The following is a 25,881-nucleotide window of genomic DNA, read 5'->3' on the forward strand; positions in this document are numbered from 1 at the left end:
GCCGACGCCTGAGGCGACCGAACACGGCCGGGCGGAGCGACCAGGACCCCCTTCCCGCCCGCTCTCCGTCCCTCAGTGCCGGCTCACGGAGCCCGACCCGCACCGCCCGCCCGCCGCACTCACCTACGTCCCGCAGCCGGGCCCGCCCGGCACCGCCGCCCGCCACGCGCCAACAAGGCGGGCTCCCATTGGGCAGCGCGCTGTTCCCGGCGGTTCCCGCCTCCTGTCAGGCGCCGGCGAGCCGAGATGATGGCGGCGGGCGGCGGGGCGGCGCGGGGCGAAGGGGTTGCCGCCACCACCGCCACCACCGCCGGCACCGGCACCAGCACCAGCTTCCGGCGCTCGGGCGGCAGCCGCCTGGCCGCCGTGCCCGGCACTCGGCCCGCCCTCCGTCACGGGCGGCTGCTGATCTCCTGCGGGGTCCCCTCCCTGGACTGTGTGCTAGGTTGGTGGAGCGGGACCCAGCGCCGCCGGCCCTGTGGGCTCCCCCGGCCGGGAGGGCTGTGCCTGAGGGGAGCGGGGCGAGGGGAGCGCGGGAACGGCCCGTCGCGTCCCGTCACGCGGGGCGGGAACTCCGGTTCGGATCTGAGGTGGCGATCCGCCGCGAGAGCGCTGTGCCGTGTTTAAGTGGGAGCTGATTTCAGGTTGGGCGCGGGGAAAAACTACTCGGAAAGAGTGATCACACGTGGGAACGGGCTGCACGGGGGGCGGGTGGGCGTCCCTGCGGGTGTGGCGCCTGGGGACACGGCGGGGATGGGGCTGAGGCTGAGGGAGGCCTTTGCTCATTTATACCTGGACGAATGCATGGAAATTGCTGTGTGTTTCCTTCCTGAGGACCGTCTGTGTGAGTGGCGGTGCATACAATCGCAGTTCTGTAAAAAAAGACACTGAAAGTGGGTGTCTAAAGGACAGGCATGCTTGTGTTTACTTCTGTGTTTATTTGTTTGCATTCTGCAGAGAACTCCTGCATTTCCCTCAAGCAGTGTATCCTTGTGGAGTAAGCTCGTCCTCCTTAAGAGAGATCTGCTTCATTCAGTGTGTGTGGAACCCTTCAGTCACATAACTGTGCTGGCACAGGCTGCCCAGAGAAGCTGTGCAAGCCCCATCCCCAAAGGAGTTCAGGGCCCTTGGGCAGCCTGTGCGAGCACCTGGCAGCCCTCCCTGCATCAGGGCCAATGGAACTAAATGATCCTTGAGGTCTCTTCCAACCCCAGCCATTCTGTGATTCTAAGATTTGCACTGAGTATTTCAGTTGTTCCTATTTCATGTCATAAATAGCTGTTGCGTAGCATGGGTAGGAAGCGTGGACAGTTCCCTTCAATAACAGGCCCCAAAGTCTCACGGTGTTTTCCAATATAGTGAGTGCTTTCTTGTGGATGCTGGGGAGACTTTTACCAGCAAACCCAGCATCCCTTCTAAAATGCCTCTTCATTCTCTTGTAAATATTCACTAATTTCCCAACCTGACAGATTTTAAATTTGAACACCAAGAACATTCTTCAATCCTAGGAATGGAAATTTAAAAAAATACTTTTTAAAAGGTTTTAGCATGTGGCATCTCTGAAGACCAGAAAGACTCTATATCCCCATGGTTTTCCCTAACTTCCTCTCCCTTAAGTCATTGAATTCTGAGTCATGAAAACTCTGAGGTCGTGTGCCCATCACAGTGGCCCTTCACCAGGCTGTCTTAAGTTTCTACATTTCTTTCATGTCTTTTCATGTCCAGAAGCTGCAAGCTAGATGCAGCACTGTTAGCACTGTGAAACTTAAACATCACCTGTCTGGTATTAGATGCTCTGTTTCAAGGTTCTTTAAAAAAGGTCACAGATACTTTCTGAAAACAGTGGCGGCACTTCTCAAGTTGCAACATCTGTTGTGTTTCTGTCCTTGAGACCTTAAATCCCGTTGCTGTAAGTAGAAGTGCAGCAGTTATTGCAATTGCTTCCCTGTCTGCATGCAGTACGGACTGAGGAACTGGCAAAGAAAAGTTAAGATAACCAATGGAAAGAATTGCAAGTTCGCAGCAGTTTTCCAAGGGGACTTGAAGATTGTAACTGTTCTGAGTATTTCAATGTTCCTGTAACTTTTTCCTGCGGTGTTTTTTTGCCTAATTTACTATTATTGCTCATTAAAATACAAGTGCGTAACCATAGCAGCTGCAATAGTTTTACATTCCGTCTGATAAGATAAATTTCTTTAAACTCTTTGCTGTCTCATACCACATACAGCCTGCCTTCTGCCCAGAGTTTGCCTTGCATCCATGATGTATGCACTTGTGTTATTGCTCTGGCTTGTAGGAGATTCCGCAAGTGATGAGCTGCAAAGACAGCTTGCTAGAACTTTGCGGTGGCGTGTTATCTGACAAATGTTCTCTCTTGTACAAACTATCTAAAAACAGCAGGGACGCTACTTCTGTGATGGCTACAGGGGAGCTTCAGATAACCAGGATTTTAAGTCGTTATTGCCATGAGGTAATAACTTTGCTTATGGCTATTTTGATCTTTTCTATGTCAAGCTGTGGTTTAGTAAGATCTCATAATTTTGAGCTGTTTCTTTCCACGTGCTTTATAGACCTGTGCTAGTTTTAAACAGCTGTTGTTAGCATCATGTGCGTTCTGTCTCCCTGAAGAACTGAATGCAGAGGGTGTGTAAAGCATACTTTGTATCAACCATCTGCACCATGACTGATTTGGGACTTTTTTCCTCTCCTGTTGCAGTAGAACTTCTGGGTTTGTAAAAAGTTGGTGAATTAGATCATGGGAATTTTGTTCTGGTTTTCAAATAAGTAGTGCTTAGGTGTTTGTTTGTTTTAGGTATCTAAGACATGTTTGTTTACTTGATAAGTTTATCAGAACTATTGAGGAATTTGTACATAGGTGTCAGGAAAAATTCTTCACGATGAAGGCAATGAGGCACTTGTTGTCCAGAGAGGCTGTGTGTGCCCCATCCCTGGAGGCACTCAAGGGTAGGCTGGGTGGGCCCTTAGCTGGTGAGGGGCACCCAGCCCACAGCATGGGATTGGAACCGGATGGGCTTAGAGGTTCCTTCCAACCCATGCCATGCCATGATTCTGTGATCTTGGTTTAAATTATTTCTGATACGCTGAGATCCAACTATGAAATTAAAGGTTCACTAAATGTTTGCTCTGTGATGTGCCATTAAAACTGTTGTAGCATCATGACACAGGAACAAAGCGATTCTGTTGCTTTGGGTGCAGGCATTACAGTGGAACAGTATTAGCACTTTTTGTGGCTTTTATACAAGCGTTGTGGTTATGGTACTCATGCTGTGACCATATCTGTCCCACTAATGCAGGCAAAAAGTATCTCTTTACTTGATTGATTTTATAGTCTTGTGTCTCACAATTTATGGTCTTTCACTGGCTTTTGCCTGTTAATTTGATGTAGTTTCTTTTGTTTTATTTTGTGGTTTGTTTGTTTTTTTTTTTTACACAGAAAATACAAGATTACCAGCCAGAATGTTTTATGTGAGATGCTGATCTACTTTGTAACTTTGTAAATGCGCTTTGTTTTGGCTATTTACTCAGCATGATTTATATGCCATATCCTTTTTCTTGACCTATACAGAGCAGTGCTTGGGGCTGAGTACTTTATGACTACTTGGTATGGTTTCTTCATGTCATGCCCAGAATCTTGACTTTTTACAGTAGGCAGCAGCTTTTGTTATGCTACTGATGCATAATAGCTAGATTGCTCTAATACAATGTACTACTACTCAAAGAGAACAATGAAAAGACCTAATCTCTAACCTGGCCTTGAACATCATGGAGATTTCCTTTTAGTTGTGTAGTTCTGTACACAGCATCTAACTTTCTGCAGCTGTACAACTCTTCCTTGTTTATCTTTATTGATTATGGTAGCCTGCTTCTTGTCAGGTATTTGTCAAGTAAGAGTCCTTTAGAAACGTTCAAATATTCTTTCATCCAACCTGCTGACATTCTTGTGTAACTTAATTTTGGACTTAGTAGGTATAGAGTGAAAATGGCAAAGGATGTATATCGTTCGGAAATCCTTCTGATGATATTCTGTATGATTGTACTGCATTGTAAGTCATCAGATGGCTCTTACTAGAGAATCCATAGAAGTGTAGTCACTTAGTGGCATCAAGGAGTGAGAAATTAGTTCCCATAAATCAGTGATGAATGCAGAATCCATTGTCTCTCAATCAAAACAAAGGCTGCAGTAGTTAGTTCTTTGGCAACTGTTTGGCCTATGGGAGAGAAATTTGCTTTACTCTTTCTCCTGGCTGTAGATCAACTTCAGGGGTGCTGCCAGCAGAGCTGAAGGTGAAGAAATTCATCCAATCCCTACTGGAATCACTTTCAAGTGAAGTTTAACGAGTGCTTGAATTGATAGACTGAATTGCTTTGTTCACCAGAGTCCATCTTCAGAGTCCAGAATTGACTTCTTGCATCACAAGAGTTGGGTGTTGTGCTGATGCGATTCAGTTTGCTCCCAGCTTGCTTTCAGAGCAGGAAGCAATTAAGAAGACATACTGCAGTTTCCTTCAAACAAAGCGCTGTGGTTGACTGGTTATGAATGACCATCCCAGTGCTTCTTTGGTAAAATATTTGTAATCTGCCTTCCAGTTATTTCAATATATTCTCTCTTGGAATACAGAATGTAAAATTGTTTACTCGTCAGATAAAGCAAAATATGAGTTCATCTTTCCCCTTCTCTGTTAAAATTCCCTCTTGCAACAACCATTTAAACCACTCTTACTTAACTGTACCTGTGTTTTCTTTGAGGAGCAGATAAATCAGAGCAAGAGCTCATAGATTATCTTCTTTTTATGTTGAGATGGATGGGATAAGAAACCTTGTATCAAAACATGTTGGATGTATTCATTTCTCTTTACTATTCACTCCGTCATCTGTGATTGGAACGAGAGCATCGATTGCAACTATCTAAGCAATGAGGAAAAAAAAGTAGTAGTTTCCATCATAAATTGGTCAAAATTTATTTTGAAACAAACATTTCAATCATCTGCATTCACGGAGTGGTTGCTGTGTCCCAGGCATTCTAAAGGAGACGTTAATCGTGTTCTTTCTGAGGTTTGTGTTACAATGTTAATGAAGCTTAACTGGATGGAACCCTCCCTGCCTTACTGCTCTGTCTGTTGGCGGTAGCATGATAAAAACTACTGGAGCCAGGATTTTGCCTGGCGACTTCAGTGGGAAGTTGTGAGACTGGTGATTAGCACGGGTGTCACTTAGAAAGTATTTTGTTACTTGAGTCATCCAAGGGGAAATCCACGGGCTGAGAGCATAAATCATTATTGTGGTACTTGAGTATGGTTGTGCAGAGCTCTGCAGGATCTTTTTACGACGATGATGATAATACAGTATCTTGTGAAAGTAATTGTAATGTGTAATATATAATTACATGTAATGTGTAATTATTTCATAATAGAGAATTGTAGGAAGTATTGCAAAGGTAATTAAAATGTTGTTCACTTTTATATTTTTAAATTCCCCGTTATCACCTTTCTTTGACTTGTAAACTAAGAAAACTTAATTGTTCTCTAACATAGTATTAACATGTAGTCTTACTTTATTCTTCATTTTGTTTTCTTTCCAGGTGGAGGCTTAGCTGTTGGAACCCTTCTTCTAATTGGTTAGTACAGAATATATGAATACATAAAGCCATATTCGATCCGTTTTGCTCATTTCCATATATTAAATAACCTGTCTTTTCATTGTTCATTAAGCTGAGAATTTAAGAATAGGTGTTTTGTCTTGGGTAGCTTTCAGAGTGGACTTTTCTCTGTTTCGAGAATGACTGGATATGGATCCAAACCCTGCTTTCAGACAGGTCTGAGTTTCCACGGGGATTCTGTTCAAAAGCAGCATGGTTAGAAAATTTCTAAACTTCCTAGGACATGTTTGAAAAGATCCAAGGTTTCCTAAATGATTCAGACTTCTTATCATAGCAAATGGATTTTCCTTTTAAATTGGCTTGTTAAGGAAGATGGGAAATACAGAATCTTTTAATCATTTGGTTGCCAGAATTGGCTAAGAGAAAGCTGGTGGGAGCCTGCTTTCTGTCAGAAAGGGAATAAGACAAACTGAGATGATTAAATAGCTTTCAAGGAATTTCCCTTTGCAGACTACATCAAAACTGTTGCATGTCTCCATTGTAGCTGTGATGCCCAGATTTCCTTTCCGCTTAGGTCAAGGTGTATCAAAGGATAAAAGGACAGTTGTATGCATATATCCTGTCTTCATACCCTCAGGGTACGTATGGGAATGTAGAGCCAAGAAACACTTCCCAGGTTCCTCAACTAAAGTGTAACAGTCAGAACTATGTAAAGTTAGTGACCTGCTGCCATTTATTCTGAAACATCATTTTTTTGCAACATTGGACTTGTGCTCTACAACTTGACGGCAAACATAGAAGATTTGGTTAAAGGTCGAGGTGGAAAAATAATGGTTGACTGGGTCGTGCTTCTAGAAGCACATAACCTACATAGAAATTATGCTCTACATCATATGTGGAGCTTTATATTCAATTTGCTTTCTGTGAGAAGTTAACTTGTAAGGCTTATGTGACCCTCCACTAGAAGCTGAACAGCATTTTCAGTTTCCCAGCAAGCAAGGTCATTTCTCTAATTATGGCTTGTTACAGTAATTCTAATTCCTAGTTCCACATTTTATCTATCATTGGTAGCTGTTTAAAGACAGGTTGCTATTGTAGTGTATCTTAGAAAATCTCAATCTTTAAATAAAACCCTATAAACTTCTGTATATTGTGGTAGAAATCTAAGTAATTTGAACAGTTGCCTGCCAGAAAAAATCACTGACATTACCTAATTTCTTGTAGGCCATTATCTGTTTAGTGGCAGCCATTTAAATTTTTTGAGAATGCTGAATTTGTACTGCATTTCACTGCATTTCACAATTGATAAAGCAGTTCACTGTTGCCAAAAGAAGTTGTCCAAATTCCTCTCCCTATTCTTGGCCATGCCATCTTGTTTTTCCCTGGGCTACAACTAGTGCCTTTCAGTTCTTGCTGAGCTGGTTCAGCTCTCTAAGGTGGAAGAAAACCAACACAGCTGCAGAAAAGCAGAGACTTTTCTCTTGGCTTAGTGACCTGAGTTGGCTAACTAATGTATGAGATGTGTACCTGAGCCAGCACAAGGGGGGAGAGAAGGATTGCAAAGTCAGGACTAGAATCATAGAACTGTTTGGGTTGGAAGGGGCCTTTAAGGTTGTCTAGTTCCAACCCCCCTGCTATAGGGAGGACACTGCCCACTAGAGCAGGTTGCACACAGCCCCATCCAGCCTGGCAGAAGAGAGAGTGCTTGGCCTTTCTTGGCAGAGAATACCAGTTGAGTTTATTTTTCTCATGAAATGTTATCCACGTTTCTCTGAACCCAGAAGCAGTGATTGAAGTTTTATGTCTTACTGCTGTCAGTGTAGATCTTACTTTTCTTACACAGTTTGAGAAGAGCTGCAGTCTTGCTATCAATAAAAAAGAAGAAGTTAGAACCTGTTGTATTTTTCTGAAATCACAGATTATGGAACATTTTGTTTTGTTTTCCCATTATAATATTTACTGTCCCTGCCGCTAGAAGAACTGGGTGGTCTCAAATGGACCTATTGGCCATAACATCAAACAAAATAAGGTGATGGTTCTTCACACAGTATGCAATTAAAAGGTGAAATACCTCACCATTGTGTGTTGTGAACATTAAAAAAATCATGGTCTCAGTGGGAAGTTAAGCAACTGTGTAGAGGAGAAAGCTTACTAAGTGCACGGATACCAAGTTCAGCTTAGGAAGTCCTTGAACCGCAGTGGGAGGCTGAGTACGTGCCTGGTTGAAGCATCACATTTGCTTGTTCAGTTTCTACCTCTTCTATATCTGCCTTTGGCTACTCTTGAGCATGGGGTTAGGTATCCATTTGATCTCATCTAAATGGCTCCAAATGAAACGAATGCAAAAGAGAATGAGGTTTTTTGTTCTAATGAAAAAGATGATGAGACACGGTGATTTGAAAATGACAGGATTCTTACCTGGATTTTTTTCCCTCTGAGTGCATTGCTGTGTATTTGTGATGTTAGCAAACTTAAAGAAACACGAAGGAGAGTTTCTCTTTAAGCTTTGAAAACTATTTTTTTTTCCCAAATAAAACTTTCCATATATTATTTTGAAACATATAATTATATACCAAAAGCCTTGAAGGGAGAACTATATTTATTCATGACTCATTAGTCTAAAAACTTTTAGACTAATTTTTAAAGATGGTGCAGGTAGAATTGTAACTGCATTGTTAGAATATCCTGTCACTATACAAAAAAAAAATCTGTCATGAGATTAGTCTAGGCAAGCTTAATATTATACAGGATTGAAGCTGTCAGTGATAAACCTCCTAGGAAGATCCTTATGCGTTGTACTCCGAGTGTTATTAAAAGGTTAAATTCTTCTCCTTCCCTTCAACATTCTCTAAGGCGAGAAAAAATTGCATTACTTTTAGCTTAGCTTCCCTTGCAAATTAAATGCTCATCTTCATTATTTGACACATTATCTTGGTTAATTTAACCAAATAATAGTAGATTCAGGATATTAAAATATTTATTTTATCTGTTGTATTCTGGAGACATAGTAATGGCACAGGTTACTTGATAAGACTAAAATATTGTTTGAATTAAGTGCTCAATTTTCTTAAATTTAAATCATAATAGCGAGCATCATGATTTCCAGTTGGACTTAATTCTACAGTATGTTCTTTTGACAGTCTTTTATTTATAAGAAAATTAGAGAGTACATGGTTGTCTTACTCAAGATTGTGGAGGAGCCAGAAACTTCCTGTTTATTTGTTTTATACAGTGATGTAGCGAGCTGTTGTTGTTTTTAACTGATGCTTTAATTTCCAGAGGTGTTACTGTACACGGGTTTATAAAAAGTGGTAAAACAGCCATCCCAACTCCTGGGTGAAATGAAATTTGAACACTATCAAGTTGTTTCATATGATTGTGCAACCACTTGTTTGCTGTCTTGCCTTCAAGTGCTCTGGATTTGCTTTCCAGAAGTGTCCCCTTTCATACCAAAACAAATAGTACTCTATGATTGTGCTGCTCATGAAGCACACTGCTTTCCTCCCACTGCCTGAGCAACTCAGACCTGTTGTATGCTACCCTTAGGAGGACTTTTCTGAACAAAGTTATTTGTTTTTATAAGCATAAGCCTTGTTGGTATAACAAACTGTATGGTGAAGGAGTGTGGGTCTGCCCTGGGTACTCTGTAAGACCCCCTTCCTACATACCTTTAAGATGCTGTAGCCTTGACAAGGTCATTGATGGTTAAATGTTTTAAAGATTGTCAGTGGGAGGGTTTTTGTTGGTAGCTGAGGTCAATTATAAAAAGTTAACGTTGTTTAGTTAAAAGCAGGTCTGTACCTGTTCAGTCTAGGCCTCGAAGCAGTTTCAGCTACTTTAATTAGCTACTCTTATTTTTGTTAGACGTGCTATTCAGCCTCGCTGGTAAGAGCCCTCCTCACTTGTCAGTGGAACTGAACTTACCATCTTTTTAAAATTGAAAAAGGTAATCTCCAGAGAGGTACAAAACAGTGATTTGCTAAATATAATTATACAAAATACAAGTTATCAGAATTTACCTTTCTGAAGTATGCCAAATACCATGACTTGGATGTTTGACAACTCACTTTTGGCATGTGCTAATTAAATGCAAGTGACACAGATCATATCCCCTCAAGCTTCGTAAATGTGGACATTAGTAAAGTATCTTTTAAATGGAATTTCGGGTGATTAAAATAATCGCATCTTATAACCTGCAGCAATTTGCAGAAATGTTTCATCGCTTCACAAAGACTCACCTTAGGTCACAGCACCGTGCCGTACAGCTATCTGGGGAAAAAATGATCAATACTGATAGGCTATGACAGGCTTCTGGCAGCTCCAGGGCAACCTGTCTGCCTTTGTGCAGCAGATTAAAAAAAAGCTATCTGTACGTTACGGTGCTGCAGTCTTATTTTTTTCCTCTTATAGCTCTCATCGTCTTAAGTAATTACGGTACAAATGATCTCTGGAGTTTTTCAAAGACCTTCATGCCATTCAATATGCAGACATTTAGTTGTTATAAATGGAATTTATACTGTGTTGTCTTACGGTCAATTTTGTTCCTGGCTCGTTGTTGCTTTCCAAGTGTTGGTGCTTCTCCTCAATCCCATCTTGGAAGAGGAATACTTCTGATGCAGGGGGATTGCTTGGGGCTGGCGACTTTTTTGTTAGTAATGCCTCATATACAGACATAAAATTTCCATCATTACATGAGATTTTAGTTGCATTTCCTCTCTCATACCTTCTCTCTTTGTTTTCTGTGCTCTCGCTAAGCTCCATGCCTTAAAATTTTGTATCTAATTCCACTGCTGATCCCTCTGAGTAGTACAAGGCACTCCATGCACAAAGATGTTCAGAATGTCTCTAAAGTGTTCAGTAACCTGTACAGCATAGGGGTGAGAAGATCCATAAATAGGAATTGTTTTTTCTCCTTTATTTTCAACATGGTTATATGCTGGAATTCACAGTGCTGGTACTGACAGTACAGCTTTTTCTTGACGTCTGTTTTGGCCATGAAAGCAAGTTGTTGTGGTAAAAGGCCACTGCATAATGGTCACAATAAACTATTTTGTGTTCTTATCTGTGAGATCAGAAGAGGTTTTGTCCTGTAGACAATATGCATAACTTGTAGGTAAATAATCTCTTTCCCTTGTATAGTTTCACGCTTCACTAGTTACTCACCTGCTACTTAGCTGCAGAATACTCTTTGTTCAAAAAGAATCAGAGAAGGCTATGGACTGTTGTGTGACTTGTGGTGACTGGGCCCAGAAAAGAGACTGCAGCTGCACGAGTCTCATTTGTCTATGCGCCTTATTAGCTAGAGAGTGAACTTCACAATGAAGGCTGCTGGTGGGACAGCTCTTTAGTAGGGAGGCTAAGAATAAAGATTTGGGCTTTTCTTAAGTTTCTTGGCTGACTGAAACGCACTTAAGTGTTGGTTCCGAATGTACAGAATGGAGATGGTCCTTTTAGTGTAGCTTTGGAAGAATAAATGTAACTGTTGAGAATGTATCCTAGCCATCAAATAGTAAATCCAAAAGTTATCAGCAAAGAAAAACACTTGTAAATATTTCACCAAAACTATCAGCAAAATAATCAGCGAGCTTCTGAAATACCTGTGCTAACTGGTTTGTTTGTTTATTTAGAAAAAGAAAGCTGTACCCCTATGGTTTTGAATAGTAACATAACTATTGAAGCCAGGGCACAATGGATGCTATCAGAAAAGCCCCATATGGGTGCACTTTAGATCTTTTGAATACCACAAAAGTTTAGTGACCTAGAAATGAATCAATAAAAAGCCATCCTCTATGTGACAAATTGAAGAACTGAGGGATTCTTACAGATGCATTGACTTTAACAATTCAAGATACACTGTTTGTAAAGGCTCTCTGAGACACATTTAATCCTTTCAGTACTGTAGCAGACCATAAGGTGTTTTATATTTAGATCACTCTCCAGTATTTATTTTCCTGCTTTTCCTCTTAAGTTTACTGTTATGAAAATCACAGTAAGAAGACAAAAGGAAAAGCTAATGCTGAAGTGATGTTCTGTCACACCAAATGGAAATGTTTTTCACTTGATAAATTGAAAATTCCTCATTGATTTGCAAAGCATGGTTTAGAAGGGTGTGTCAGTATAAACCTTATTTAGTCCCGCTACACTACAAATAAATCTATCAGTCAACAGAATAAATTAAGGGTAAGTCAGTGAAAAGGTTTATATCCTGTTCCCTGTCACGTCATTCTTGCAGTTCAACTTTTCAGCATTTCAAATAAAATTTGAAGAAAAAATTATCCTTAACTACTCCAGCCTTGTTCCCTGTCATCCATTTCTAGAATCAGCCATGTGAGCAAGAACTATTTCTCCTGGAAGATTAGGAATACACCATTATCAAATGTTACTTTTAAAACTTTCTATTCATACCGTACTTATTATGTCACATCTACGTTACATGGGCTTTTTATAATGTCATGAAAATACAGGCGGGTGTTTTTATTTTGCTGTTTGTTTGTTTTGGTTGTTTGGTTGGAGTTTTTTATTTACAAACATTCTTGTTTCCACAGAGGAAGATAAATATGGGGTTTACTCCAGTCTGCTGTTGAAATATTTTCTCGCAGAGGGAGTTGTCTGTGGACATGACTTGTTTATTGCTTCTGCTCAGGACCCTCCAGCCAACATCTTAAAGGTAAAGACTCGTAGCTTTTAGCTAGTGAAGTTCTAATTTCTTGATGAATTTAAGTAAAATTTATATAGTAACAAGTGAATTCATGTTGGTGATCCACAAGAATATGTTGGGAAGTATGGAAGTATTTACACTAGCCAGATTTGGGAATTAAATTTAACTTGCTAGCCTGCTTCTGCAAAAAAAAAAATGGAATGAGATCTTCCTGAGGATCAGTCTAGAAGCTACTTATCCTTCATTTTGATTTTGGAGAAAACCCAGACCGACGAGCTGGCTAAATTGAATAGCTTGAATAAACCCAACTGCTGTCCACAATCTAAGAACACAGAGTAGTGGAGCAACTTCTAATCTACTGGGGAGGGAGAGAAGCAGCATACAATTTGCACAGATATGTTTTGCAGTTTCCTATAAAAAAGAAGAATAGCATTTAACATCTTAAAGTAAAACCTCCTTTATTCAGACTTTTCGTTCTGACTGGCTTTTTTATACCAGGAGATACGGTCATCTTTAATCAGGTTGTATAGAAAGGTTCCTTTCAGAATTTGATGAGCTTCTAATCACACACTGATACTTTCCACTATAGGGAAACAGTCCTCATTGACACTATAAAACATACAGAAGTATGGGGGTACTCTTAGAACATTTCATTAAATATTTTATATCTTTCTAATGCTTCCTTTTTTCTGATAACACAAGTAATGTATAATTTGCTGATTACTTCTGCATCAAGTGTAGCCTGGCATTTTCTTTAAGAGTATTCAGAGACTATTTCTGGTCAAGATGATTGCTTTTCATTTTCACTACCTGGTGATCGTAGATTGTGCCTCATCTGCTCAGTATTATCTCCAGTATTCATGAAAATGTGTATTCCTAGTGAAACGATATGCTTGTAGTTAGAAAAATCTTAACTCTTTTTTTTCAACCATCTTCATCCTAAAAAAAGTCTGATTTAGAAATTAAATTTTTCTCATGTATTCTTTTATTTTATAGTATAATCTAAACAAATATGTTAGAATTTTATTGTGAATTATGAGTTACATAATAAATATATTTTTACTAATGTCTGTGCTTAAATAAGTGTTAATAAAATCACTGACTGATGGACCTCGTTGCATTTGGTTTTTTTCCCATTAAAATCAAATTATCAAATGTAATAAATTTAGTGCATTGCATTCAAATGTCTTAACATTAACCACCTAATGTGGATTTCATCATTCTTTATTCACCTTCAAATAAATTGTTTATAGCTTGTCACAATTTCATGATTCCTGTTCGTTCAGCTGTTGCTTGCTAACAGGCACTGTTAGTACTTCCGTCTTTGTACCAGCTTGAAGTTCTGGTCAGTCAGTCTGATGTTGTTCACTGAGCTCTGCTGTCTGATTTTGGAATGCTTTCCTTCTTACTTTTAGGGATAGCCACTAGGTAATGGCAACTACCTTCCTCTGTGGTGGTGTTACTAATTCTGAAAAGGTGGACAATGTTACTGCAGGAAAGTTGAAGAAAACAATTTTGTCTTGTCTTCCTCCTCCATTTGTAAAACAATTTTGTCTTGTCTTCTTCCTCCATTTGTGTTTTTACATATCCAGCTGTTTTCTTGCCTATGCTTTTCTACTTTTACCTCAACTGTTCAATACTTCATTTACTTAATAGACAACGTGCAATAGAGTTGATTTCTCTGATTTGTGTTGCTGTCTTGAAATTGTTTCAGTGAAGTAACCCTGTAATACGCTAGGCATCAAACTAGAAAATTATGTGCTTTCACAGTTGGCAAGCTGAGGTACTTCTTGAAAAGCGAGGATGTATTATCTTAAAAGACATCACCTGGCAGAGTTGGTCTGACACTGGCATTGGCCACAGTTAGGTGTCCAAATCATACAAGCAAACTGCTTTACTCGACCTTTAAAAGAGAGGACCTTCAGGTGCTTCAAGTCCTCTCCTGGCAGAAAAATGAAGTCAGACTTTTGAGACAACGTATCTGACCACTGAGAATAAGATTGCGTTGTATTTAATGAGGTTAGCAATTAATTTATTTTCAACGTCTGAATGGACTGTATGCTGGAAAGGCAACACTGATTCTGATACGTGTCAACCTATTTGTGCTTGTTTTTTATTTTATAAAACTGAAGTATGGATTCAGTATATTCTACAGTATTCCAGCCATTGTACATGAAGACAATTCTTTATGTGCCTTATGTCTTTATTGTGTGGTCACCCTATCTATAGATCTCTGCTGAGATGCCATAATTGCCCTATTCTAATTTTATGATGTGATTGGAAGTTTCTTGAACCTATAACCAAGACAAATATTGCTGGTAGTAGGAAGGGGAAAAGACATTCTCATAGACCATAATTATCTTGAAATTGTGTGTAACTAAAAGACAAGCAGTGGATAAAAAGCCCTGATCAGCTGCCTAAGATATATTATATTACCACCCACCAATTTATCCATCATCCTTTGAAAACATATTCATGCCTTTTGTAGTCAAAGCTCCTTCAGGAAATTGGCATTAAGATGTAATGCTGAAAAATTATACACCTCTGGTAAAGCCTACAGAACTATATACATGCTGTTTTTAGAGAGTATTTGTTCAATTTATATTCTTCAACAAAGGATAACTTTTTACTATAAGAGCATAAGTAGTGGGAATCAAATAGACTACAATATAAGAAATAGTGTGGTACGCTTCCTTGATCGATCATAAAACAAAACTGATTGCATGGGTAAATGCAAAATTAATTCAATAATAATGTTTCCTTCAGCCTTCTTATATTTTGGTGTTCCATTTTCAGTACCAAATCTGATTAAGTTTAGACTGCAAATTATGAAAAACTATTTACTCAAGCTCAAAAACAGAGACTGCTAAAAAAAGATGCTTTTTTTTCTTGAGTGTTTCCTTAGTGTCGGTGTGTTCAGTGGTTATAATTTTTATTGTTACAATTCAAAACTCTCAGATTTGTGCCAATTGTTTTGAAGTTTTATGTAGTGCATATGTTTGAGAATGGAATGCACAGTTTAATATATGGCTATGTTTATTGCACAGGAAATCTTAACATTTTTGAAAGAAAAAGCTAACAAGGGGACTGTGTATTCTTTTGAACATCCCCACAGATGTACTTCTGTACTTTCAAGGTGGTCTTTTTGGAGGCTCACATGCAAGAACAGAGGCTAAAGAACACTTCCTCCAAACTAGTAGTCCACGAAAGCTTACTTTGGAATAGCCCAGGAGAGTACTACTTAGAAAGAGGATGCTTTTCCTATCTAGATTAGGCAGGACAGCCTTCTTAAAATGAAATGCATTCCCCAGAATTCCACCTCCAGTCAAGTCCTACATCTCCCCTTGAGCTCTGTTACCAACTCAGTTTTTGCCTTGTATGTCTGGGATCATTGTACTTTTAAGTACAATAAGGGAACCGCAGTGGAAAGAGAAAAATGCAACATCACTTGATAAGGAATTTGCGAGGTGCATGTGGGGGAGTATAATTGCTCATTAAAAAAAAAGAAAAGAAAAAGAAAGAAAGCAAGGTCAAAAGACTTGGCAGAAAGTTTTACTTACAAGCAAAAACAAAAAAACCCTATCCCAAATGTTTTCCACAACAACAACAAAAGTGAAAGTATACTTGAAATGCAACAGTTTGCTTATGTGTGCTGTTTGAAAAAGCCTGCAAAAATTCAGTCTCCAGCACCCTGGTTAAACTGACCTGACCTGAGGAATAGAAGATGCACACTTATTCTTTTCCCATTGAGAAGATGACTGCAGAAATTAGCAAAATATATTCTTGTTATTTCCAGGTTTCTTTTTTAAAAAAAACAAGCAAGTACACACACCAAAAAAGAAAAAAGCTTAAGCTCAAATATTTTAATTATATTAATTGTACTCCGGTTTTCAGTGTTACAGAACTACTTTGAACTTGACACATTTTACATGGGTGTGAAAAGGTATGCTTCTGTTTGAAAGGATTGAAATCCTGTTACGAGGTACCCACACTGAGAACTCTCAGGAGTGTAAAGCTTCGTCTTTTGTCAGATGTTTGGACCAATTCAATAAAAAGGTTTTCCAGAACCAGGCTTAAATTTCGTGTTTCCTGTCTGCCAATCCTTGGCTGCTTATTAGGATATTTTCTTTCACCTTTCTACTGAAATGATAAGCTTATTTTTAAACAGAGATCTTTCCTGGCCTATTAAATGTATCGTAGGTGCAAACACAGTATTTCTAAAATAAGCAAAATTTCAGGCTTCAGTGTTGAGAAATTACAAAAAGCCTCGTAGAATAGTTGATTAGTAGAATCCATATTCTCAGTTGTGCACTGGGAGCAATAGTTCACTATCCCTGAAGTTGTTTACGAATAATGTTTGCTGTTGTTTGGTATGAAACCTGTTCAGGCCAGGGCGTTATACACTGCAGCAGAGTTTGGAGAAGTTTGGAAAAGGGTACTTTCATTTTATTTAGTGTCTTCACGTTGGTTCTCTTGGTCCAACATTCCCCTTTTTGTTGCATTTTTGTTTTAAAAAGGAATCATGAACTGATTCAGAAAATGATGAAATAAGTAAGAAAACATTATCTAATATTCTCATGCATTCTTGGTTTTCAGTGTTGTGAAAGGGAGCCACAGTGGGAGGAAGTAATAGCAAAGAGTTACTATAGAATGGCATGGCTGTAGGGTGAACTTCTGTGTGTGTGAAGCAAAGAATGTATTCATTCGGTTTAAAACAAAACAAAACTCTTAGAGTACTTTCAGTTAACTGCTTTTTTTTTAATTGCATAAAGCAGTGGAATTCTACCTCCCTTTTTCTCTTCACACAGTTCTCATTTTTTGAGGCTGGTACTTCTGAATGTCAAAGAAAAATTTCCGTGCAGCTAACGACCTTACCTGGAGATGGAAATAAATTGTGGTGCAAGGGCCTCTGAAAGAAAAAAATTCTATATCCAGTCATTTGTGTTCTTTAACAATAGACCTTGTCTTCACAAGTGTTTACAATCAAAACAGAATCCTCCTCCCTTTTGGGAGTAGGGCCCTTTAAACTGACATTTATATAATGCATTATTGAAAAGAAAATATTTACCCTTCCTTACTTACCATCTGGTGTCCTTTAAATACTAAAAATTAACATAATGAAAAAGCCTCAAATTCATGTGAGTTTAAACTCTTTAAATATCATTGCAATTAGAGATCAACAGTGAATTGCAGTTTTTTATTTCCCATGTTTCTTTAGCCAGACCTGTGACAATATTACACTGTGAGATAGCTGCATAAAACCGTGTGCACAACGTATTTATTGCTGCAGAAATAGACAATGTTTCAAATTCTTAAGTACTATTAATTATACAGTTATCAAAACCCATAAGGATCAAAGGATTTTATATAAGTGGGATTTCACATACAGCTTGGATTATGTTGCTAAATAATAGCACAGTAGTACTTCTTTAGCAATGTAAAATAGCTTAGAGAGGAGTATGATGCCTATGGTTGGTGTAATGCATTGGTAATTAAGAGGGTGTGAGGTTAAGCTTCATTAACTGCTGTGGGATTGTATCTTGGATTTTATTATCCCCTAGAGAACATAAGAAGTGAGAGAGGTCAAACTGTTAGAATCTGATTTTTCTTAGTGCATCTGCCAACACAGGGCAAGCAAAGTAATGTGGCAGAGAACACAGAAGGACCTAGATTGCTAGCAGATGCAGGTTGTACATCATTTCATTACGCAGATAAAAGATTTATTAACGAAATAAATTACTTCTTGTTTGCAATAAAACCGTCATCAGCTTGCTTTGTGGGGAAAAATATTGTAGTTGCATTATCATTTGTCTGAGCACTTCAGATAAACCGTTTGTTGCCTTGTCTTAAAAGGAAGGAATTAATTTGGAAAAAAAAACTTCCAAAACTTCTTTTTCTCTCTCTTTTTCTTCTTTTTTTTTTTTGCTTTTCCGTTCTACTGCATCTCACTCTAGACATGGATGGATGCCCCAACCACACCATGCTTAATAACTTTAGCACTTGTCTCCCTTCTGTATTTTCATGCTGCATAGCAGATGTATTTTATTTGACCCCAAGTAATGTTGTATATACATTTTTAATATATTTTAACTAATGCACTGCTACATGCTTTGTTTTTTGGTTTTTGTTTTGTTTTGTTTTTATATATACCTTATGCAAGACTTCTCTTTTTTTAGCCTGGGAGAATGTAACAGTTCTCAGGACTTGACACAGTCATGCCACAAAATTGTCAGTCCCAAAGCTTTTCAAAGCTATATGATGTGGGAGCCGAGATATTTTTAAGCAGAAATAGGTTCAATGGAGATAATATAGGCTGACAAATTAACTCTCATCTTCCTTGTCTTTTGTTTTTATAATGAGCGCTTTCAGTTCCAGATTCTAGAAGTAACTTTTAGATGTTTTAGTCTTTTATTCCAAAATTCTGATTTTCATTTTAAGAATATAGATTGATTTAATCCTAAACAGGCAAACTGTTCTGAATCGTTTTTGGATTCAGAAATTATCAAAATGGAGTTATCCTTCTGATAACCTCGGCAGAATTTTCAGTGCTTTTTATTTATGGTAGAGATGTCTAGTTCTCAAACAAATGATGATTTAATAAGACTGCTGGAAACTAATGTTTGTGTTTGTAATTAGTAAGTGATCAGGGAGAAAGAGAGAGAAGATGTGCTAAAGCCCCGATTTGCTATCACAGAATCACAGAATCACAGAATGGCCAGGATTGGAAGGGACCTCAAGGATCACAAAGCTCCAACCCCCTGCCACACGCAGGGCCACCAACCTCCACATTTCATAGCAGCCCAGGCTGCCCAGGGCCCCATCCAACCTGGCCTTGAACACCTCCAGGGATGGACGGGGCATCCACAGCCTCTCTGGGCAAATCTAGGCAATCTTCCATACTCAGATATTTTGAGGAAAAGCCCAGGCTCAGTTGTCTTCAAATATCACTCTTTGAAACCATGTCCTCCACTGCTCTCCATGCGTGTCCAACTGTACTGCCTTCAGTTCTATTTCTGTACAACTGAGACAGAAGTATTTGGGGGCTGGTTTGGCTGTTGATCTGCTCCACCCTTTCTGTAACTCTTTATATTTTTCCTTCTTTTGAAAAAAAATGAAAATAAAAAACCTGAGAAATGCTGAATGCTTTGTGCTTCTTGGACCATAAGGAAACTTTTCATAGTACTGAAGTGTTGAGCAGTACGTGCCCAGCCACACAGCCTTTATCTTTGTCAACACACCTGAGTTTTTCTTGCTTATGTATGCTGTCACTTGCATACAGTTTTGCAAAGAGTTACTTCCCTGAAACAAAGAACAGCATATAATTTGAATGGTGCCTGAATAAGGGAAGGCCTTTTATTCCATTTCTAGTTATAATAAAGATGAGGACTAAGTGTTTGGATTATTTTAATATCAGTGTTTTCAGTACTGTCCACAGTCGGTTTATTTGTGTTCTTTGCTAATTCTCCTCATCCCAGGTCTATTAACTGATTTTAAACTTTCTCCCTCTCCAAATGTGGCTCTACAAGAATCTACTTGCAGTTTTGTTGTTTTTTTTAATTATGTACTGGGAAACATGAATCTGTACATGCCAAGGAATAACCACATTAGCAGCCATTTATGCATTCTATTTAGTCTTCTGCCAGGCTAATGAATGTATGGCTTCCCATCAGCATAGACATGCATCCAAACAGTGCTTTGCCTCTCTTTCATGCAGGTTAGCGTAAATAGTGGGGACAAAGTTTTAATAGAAGCTGCTGTGATAGTGATGATATTAAAAAGCAAATCTGGAGGGCAACAATTTTTACTAGTTCTGCTCGTGGACCTTTACCTAAAACATACATTACCAATATACTTAGATAATATGTGGGAAATATGAAATATGTTTCCTGTTCACACTTAAGTACAATGTATTTAACCAAGTTAGTGCGTGCAGTAGAGCTGAAGCGATTGGTCTTCAAAATACCAAAGGCAGACTGCTTTTTCCAGGTTGCAGCTAGAATATTTAAGAAGCTTACTAAGAGGCAATAAAGTTCATAACCACCTCATGCAAGAATGATTCAGGATATTCTTCTTTAAAGTGTTGGGATAAAAAAATGATATGGCTGTGAGACCAAGTAACACCAGTGATGTTTTGAGTCCCAGTATATTACATGAACTTGTTTCCTGCTTAGAGACAAAAGAACATGGTACATCCAGGATACGTTGTTCAACTAGGCAGAGTAGTTATTGGGTGAAAGGTTTTGGAAAAACAGCTGGGGAAAATAAGTATTCCTTTGGTGTGAGAGTTCTTCATGTGCTCTTGGTCCCTTCTGTAGGGCAGCAAGGGAGAAGACAGCGCCAGATGGAGCTGAGCTGACCCCATGTGCTAACTGCCTCACAGCTGATCCTGGGGTTCAGTTTGTAACATCTCTCATTCAGCATCATGCCATGCAAGAAGGAACGGTTCTGTGTTTGAGGGCAAGGCAGGAATTGTTTTGGTGTCACATGGGCATTGGAGGAGATTGCAGATTCCAGTAATACTTGGGGAAACTCAGCTCTTATTCTCTTGACCTCTGCTTTGTTCTAGCATAAAACACTCGGTGTGAAAACTACGAAGGCAGTGTCTGTGATAAGAGCAAACATATACAACTGAGTGTCCCTGTCTCAAACTTCTCTTTGTCAAATTTTTTTGTCAAAAAACAGCAATGCAGCTGATGATTCTGGAGGAGGAAATTATTCAATGCCCTTAGGAAAAGATTGGGAATGTTTTTCTCTTTAAGTTGCAGTAAGGTGAGTGGCAAACCATGGCATTTCCTGGCTTTCAGCTTTGCAGATGGCACAATAGCTGTCCAGTCATAGAACAGCAGGGTGAGGTGGTGGCTGATGGCATCAGCAGTGAGAGCTGAAACAATGGGAATTTCAGGGAGTGGGATGAAGCGCTTAGACAGGATTAGATGATATCTTCCAAAATGTGTCTGACATCTCTTTCCAGAGAAACACAGGTTAGCCACTGTGATAAAAAGTTGCAAAGAGTAATGGGAGACAGCTGATGTTGGTGAATGGAAGGAAAATATACCTGCAAATTCTGCTTAGGGCTATATCTATACCATATAATGTAGCACAAAGCTGTCCAAATAAATATAATGCAAACTTACAGTTCAGGGAACAGATTTGAAAAAACCTGAATTTTGCACTTCAGTTTTAGTTGGACATTTAACATTTTCCCTTGGAACTTATTTTAATATTTAGCTCATTTTGTTCCTTCATAGACACAATTCTGCTGACAGCAAGAGTTAAACAACATCCTTGGAAATACAGGCTAGTTAATCAACAAGTTGTTCTTTGTTTTGTTTTGTTTTTTAACATATGGTTATGATTCATTCTTTAGAAAGAAATTCTTTCAGTTGAGAAGGCAGATAATGTAAATTATTACATTGTTTCCTTAATTAAAAATATGGAAATTTACTTTTGAACAGGGAAATCTGAGCCTCCCCAAACGCTTTTGCAATTCATTTGCTAAAGCAAAGTAAATAAATTAAAATTATTCACTGCTGAAATATGTAGATACAGTTCTTTCCTATAACTTTACTGAAGCAATTACGTAGAAGTTTTCTTAGTTTTCATTACCTTTAATCTCAGAGGGTGCACTGGCCAACCACTGAGAGAGAGGGAAACAACTGTTCCAAAATTAGAAGCCTTTGTTCTCAATTTGGTCACTAATTGTAGGTATTATGATAATTAACATTGAAGAAGCAAAATAATGCATGTTGTTTGTAAGGTTACTTATTGGGCTACATCTCTCCTGTGTTATTTAATTCCAAATTAGTATAATGCAAAACCTGACATAGATTCAGTTAATCTTTCTTATTTAATCTGTCTTATTTCTCTGTGTTGATACCATCTTTGCCCATGCAGAAAGTTGTATAGGTTTTTTTTACTAACTGTGCCTATGTTCTGTTTTTCGTGTACAACCCATATTTCAATCAAGATTATTCTTTTAACAGTTTTCCAATGTGTTTCTTTTATGTCCACATCTCAGTGCTCTAGCAAGACTTTACTTAAACAAAACTAAGATTAAGCACAGTTTTGATCTGTTCAAGGCAGATAAAGAGTTGCTTTGCCCTCTATCTTCCACAGATGAGTGATAAAGATGGGTCGGAAAATTGCTGTATTTCACACATCTCATAGACGTAGAAGCACACTGCATAAGTGCAATGTTTGTCATCTCCCTGCTTTTTCAACAGTGCGAAACAGTCTACACTATCAGAAAGTCTGTGATAAGTTCTAATCCAAGTCTATGTCCACCTATCTGCAGTGCTTGTTTTTTCAAGCAAGAAATGTTTGTATTTGAAACTTAAGAATTAAATACCTGTTCCTTTCTTTTGCTCCTTTGTTTGTGTTCATAAGGTATTTGTCATTAGTAGATATGTGTGATGGTAGCAGAAGAGAGGATTCAAACCATTCTGTTACAGTCATCTTCAGCCTGTGTCTATAGGCTATTGTGATCTGTTGAATGCTTTTAAATGTTTTAGAAAAGCTGGCAAGGAAATGTGAACTTATTATCAAATAGACTTCAATGCGATACAAGGAGCTTACCTCTTCTCCAGAATGGTTTAGGAGAGCAGCTTTTGAAGAAGAATGGGCAAACAGGAATTATGGATGCTGCTCAAGATGTACTGTTTGTGTATAGTAGCACATGTGATATTGTATTTCCATTCCGCATTCTCTTATAAACGTGCAATCTTTGTGTGTGTGCGTGTAATAATTTCACAGATTAATTGCGCTTAATATTATCTGAGCTTTCAGAACAATTATTTTAAAATCACATCCAGCCTGGCCTTGAAGGCCTGCAGGGATGGGGCATCCACAGCCTCCTTGGGCAACCTGTGCCAGTGCCTCACCACCCTCTGGGGAAAAACTTCCTCCTCATATCCAACCTAAACCTCCCCTGTCTCAATGTAAAACCATTAGTTTAAAACCAGGTAGTAGACATTCCTTCACTTTTCACCTGTAGGAACTTCCAGCCCCTTTGCTTGATGATAACTTCAAAACTGAACGAGTAGAAGCGACAGCTGCCAAGTCTGAAGATTGTCAGGACTCTATGCAAATAGCCTGGCGCTACCAAAATGCACCAAAAGTGGAGGTAAGTGGTATTTCACAACTGTTCCTCTTGCAGAGCAAGTGTTTGCCAGCACAGGACAGTGCTACATGATTACCTCCTGAAAGTAAAGTAAATCATCCTAGAACGATATATGTATTGATTACTAGAAATATAGAGAGAAAAGGAATTTGAGCGTTTACAGGAAATGTAAAATTTAATATAGACAGTAAAAATGTAGAAGACAAATGAATTGCTTTGGGATTTTTCAATGAGCATTATTAAAAAAAGCTGGAATGATTTGGTCACTAAGAAACTTCTCCTGGATGTAGCAGTACACAAATGGCTAATGAAGGTTTGATGGACAGTGCTTACTAGATCTCTTTAATGCAAGCATTGTGTTGAAGCAAGCTGTTGACTTGCTTAGCCATGTGCATAACAACTAAAGTAAGCACTTGAAATTATATCAACTTCACTGTCACTAGAAACTAATCGCTGTGCAGGGAGAATACAAGAAACAAGCACAGTGGTCAGTCATTCAGAGTTTACAGCTGTTAGTGTCTTGTGAATGATGTATTTCCTGTGGCTGGTGACTTTCTTATTTAATTTAATGGCACAATCAACTTTTAATAAAATTACAGCATTTTCGACTATCCGGAACAGAAAACTTGTTTTGCCTATATGTTTTAGCCCACATGTTTCATAAATTCTAGTTTTAGTCATAACTGCCTAGTAAGTTCAGTCATATTCTTAAAAACATAATTGGAATGTGACAAAATGATCTTATAAGGCTTGGCATGTTTGGTTTTCTGTGAAATTGCACAGACATGGCTATATAGTTGTGTCAGAAAAGACTTATATATGGTGACATGCCAAATCAAACAGCCTCCAGGGTAATCATATAATCTCATCAATTTTATTATTGTGAAGCTTGCTGTGCCTCTTTGAACCATCCCCAAAATAAACCGTCTGATTTGAAATCTAACAGAACTCCTAGTACATTGAGATGGAAAGAATTGCACGTGGTCAACAAGTAGTGTTCTGATGTTCTAACCAAACAGAAAAACAAATAATTTGGCTAGGTGTGTACTCACCCTTTGTTATTACTCAATCCAGTACTAGAGTATTTTCCAATACAGTACCTACAGTATTTGTCCACAATTATTAAAATTTGCTTATGCAAAATAGAGTGATCAATCTTTGGCAGGGTGTTCCCCTTGTTACTGCTGAAGCTTTTTTAAATTGGAATATGATCATTCTGAATAATTGATGTGCAAAATTTTAATGCATAGATTTCATTTTGAAAAAATAAAAAAGTCTGGTTCTTAACCTTTCTGTGTTAAAGATACTTCAGAATATTCTAGTCGAGTGGCAGGAATATTTCATGGAGGAGAATTTTTGATGTTGCCTTACAGTATGGTTTACAGTACTCGGTAATACCGTTTAATTAACAGCTTTAGCTGTAATTAATTCTTTAAAATTTTGTTTTAGCAGAAAAAAAAAAACAACAATGAATAAAATTTGAAGGCATATTTTCCAAATGGATTGAGCTAAGAAATTAGTACATTTTTAAAAGCTACTATCAAAAATTTTCAAGCATGAAAGTAGTCGTACTTCTAACTGGAACTCTGAACATGTTAGCAGAAAACTTTTCTGTCCAGGATCTGGCTGTACATGTAGTAAGAATGCTGAGTAGAAGTTGTCTTGGTGGTAGTCTTGATTTAGTTTTATTCTAATTTAGTTTTTATTTGCAAGTAATTAAGAGATAATTGTTAATAGTTTAGACATTAACTTTTCTTTTGCTACACCTCTTACGAGCCAGCTAGGTGACTGGCCTTTGTGATATTTATGCCTGATAATTACATCAGACCTCTTCATAATTGCCACAACTGCTTTTTACATGTTTTGGTACCCTGGACATCAGAAACAGATAGATGGTTTATCAGAAATCTGTCAGAGTAACAGATCTTGTTTTGCTTGATGTGCCATTGCCACTTTGTTAGCTTTCATCTGTTCCAGAGGTTAATTTAAACTTCTGAGTATATGGATAGCCTGTTTTGCAATGCAAGACTGTTTTTTCTTTTTCTTTTTTTTTTTTTCTGAATGAACTGCTTATGTTCTTGGGGCAATATATAAACTGTCACAGCATGAAATCAATTTTCTGCCTTGATTCATCCTAAATCTGAGATTTCTAGCACATTAGTATTGCAATTAGAAACATTAACAGCAGACGGTAGCATAAAAGCACACTCTGCTCACTGACAATTTAGTGTATTTCTCCTTGTGCAAAACAGGAGCCCAGAAAAGAACAGGCCTGAGCCTACAATCCACTAATAAATTTATCACGTCAAACTTAAGAGGAATGGAAAGTTTCTGCTTCACGCTCTCCATGGTCATTCTGCTAAGGCAGATTATTCATGCTTACTTGATTCAGGTAGGCTTTTTGCAAGCTTCCCCACTAAGCCTGGGAATGCAGTACATTGAGGCCTATTCATAGGCTTCTGGCATAGCCCGAGCTTTTATTGCATG

The 25,881-nt window shown here is 38.5% G+C and overlaps 1 protein-coding gene across 1 annotated transcript in view; it reads left to right on the top strand.

Moving 5' to 3' along the window:
• Positions 1–246: 246 nt before the first annotated feature.
• The window catches only part of ELP4 (elongator acetyltransferase complex subunit 4), a gene marked incomplete at both ends in the record, with an annotated part of 121,485 nt that continues 95,850 nt past the window's right edge, over positions 247–25,881 (top strand). Inside the window, 4 exons of the mRNA XM_079536949.1 lie at positions 247–445; positions 5,600–5,635; positions 12,163–12,284; positions 23,269–23,397. Coding sequence (XP_079393075.1) covers positions 247–445; positions 5,600–5,635; positions 12,163–12,284; positions 23,269–23,397 — 486 coding nt within the window. The remainder of the gene's footprint in view (positions 446–5,599; positions 5,636–12,162; positions 12,285–23,268; positions 23,398–25,881) is intronic.

The sequence above is a fragment of the Tetrao urogallus genome (assembly GCF_951394365.1).
Source record: "Tetrao urogallus genome assembly, chromosome: 6".
NCBI lineage: Eukaryota > Metazoa > Chordata > Aves > Galliformes > Phasianidae > Tetrao > Tetrao urogallus.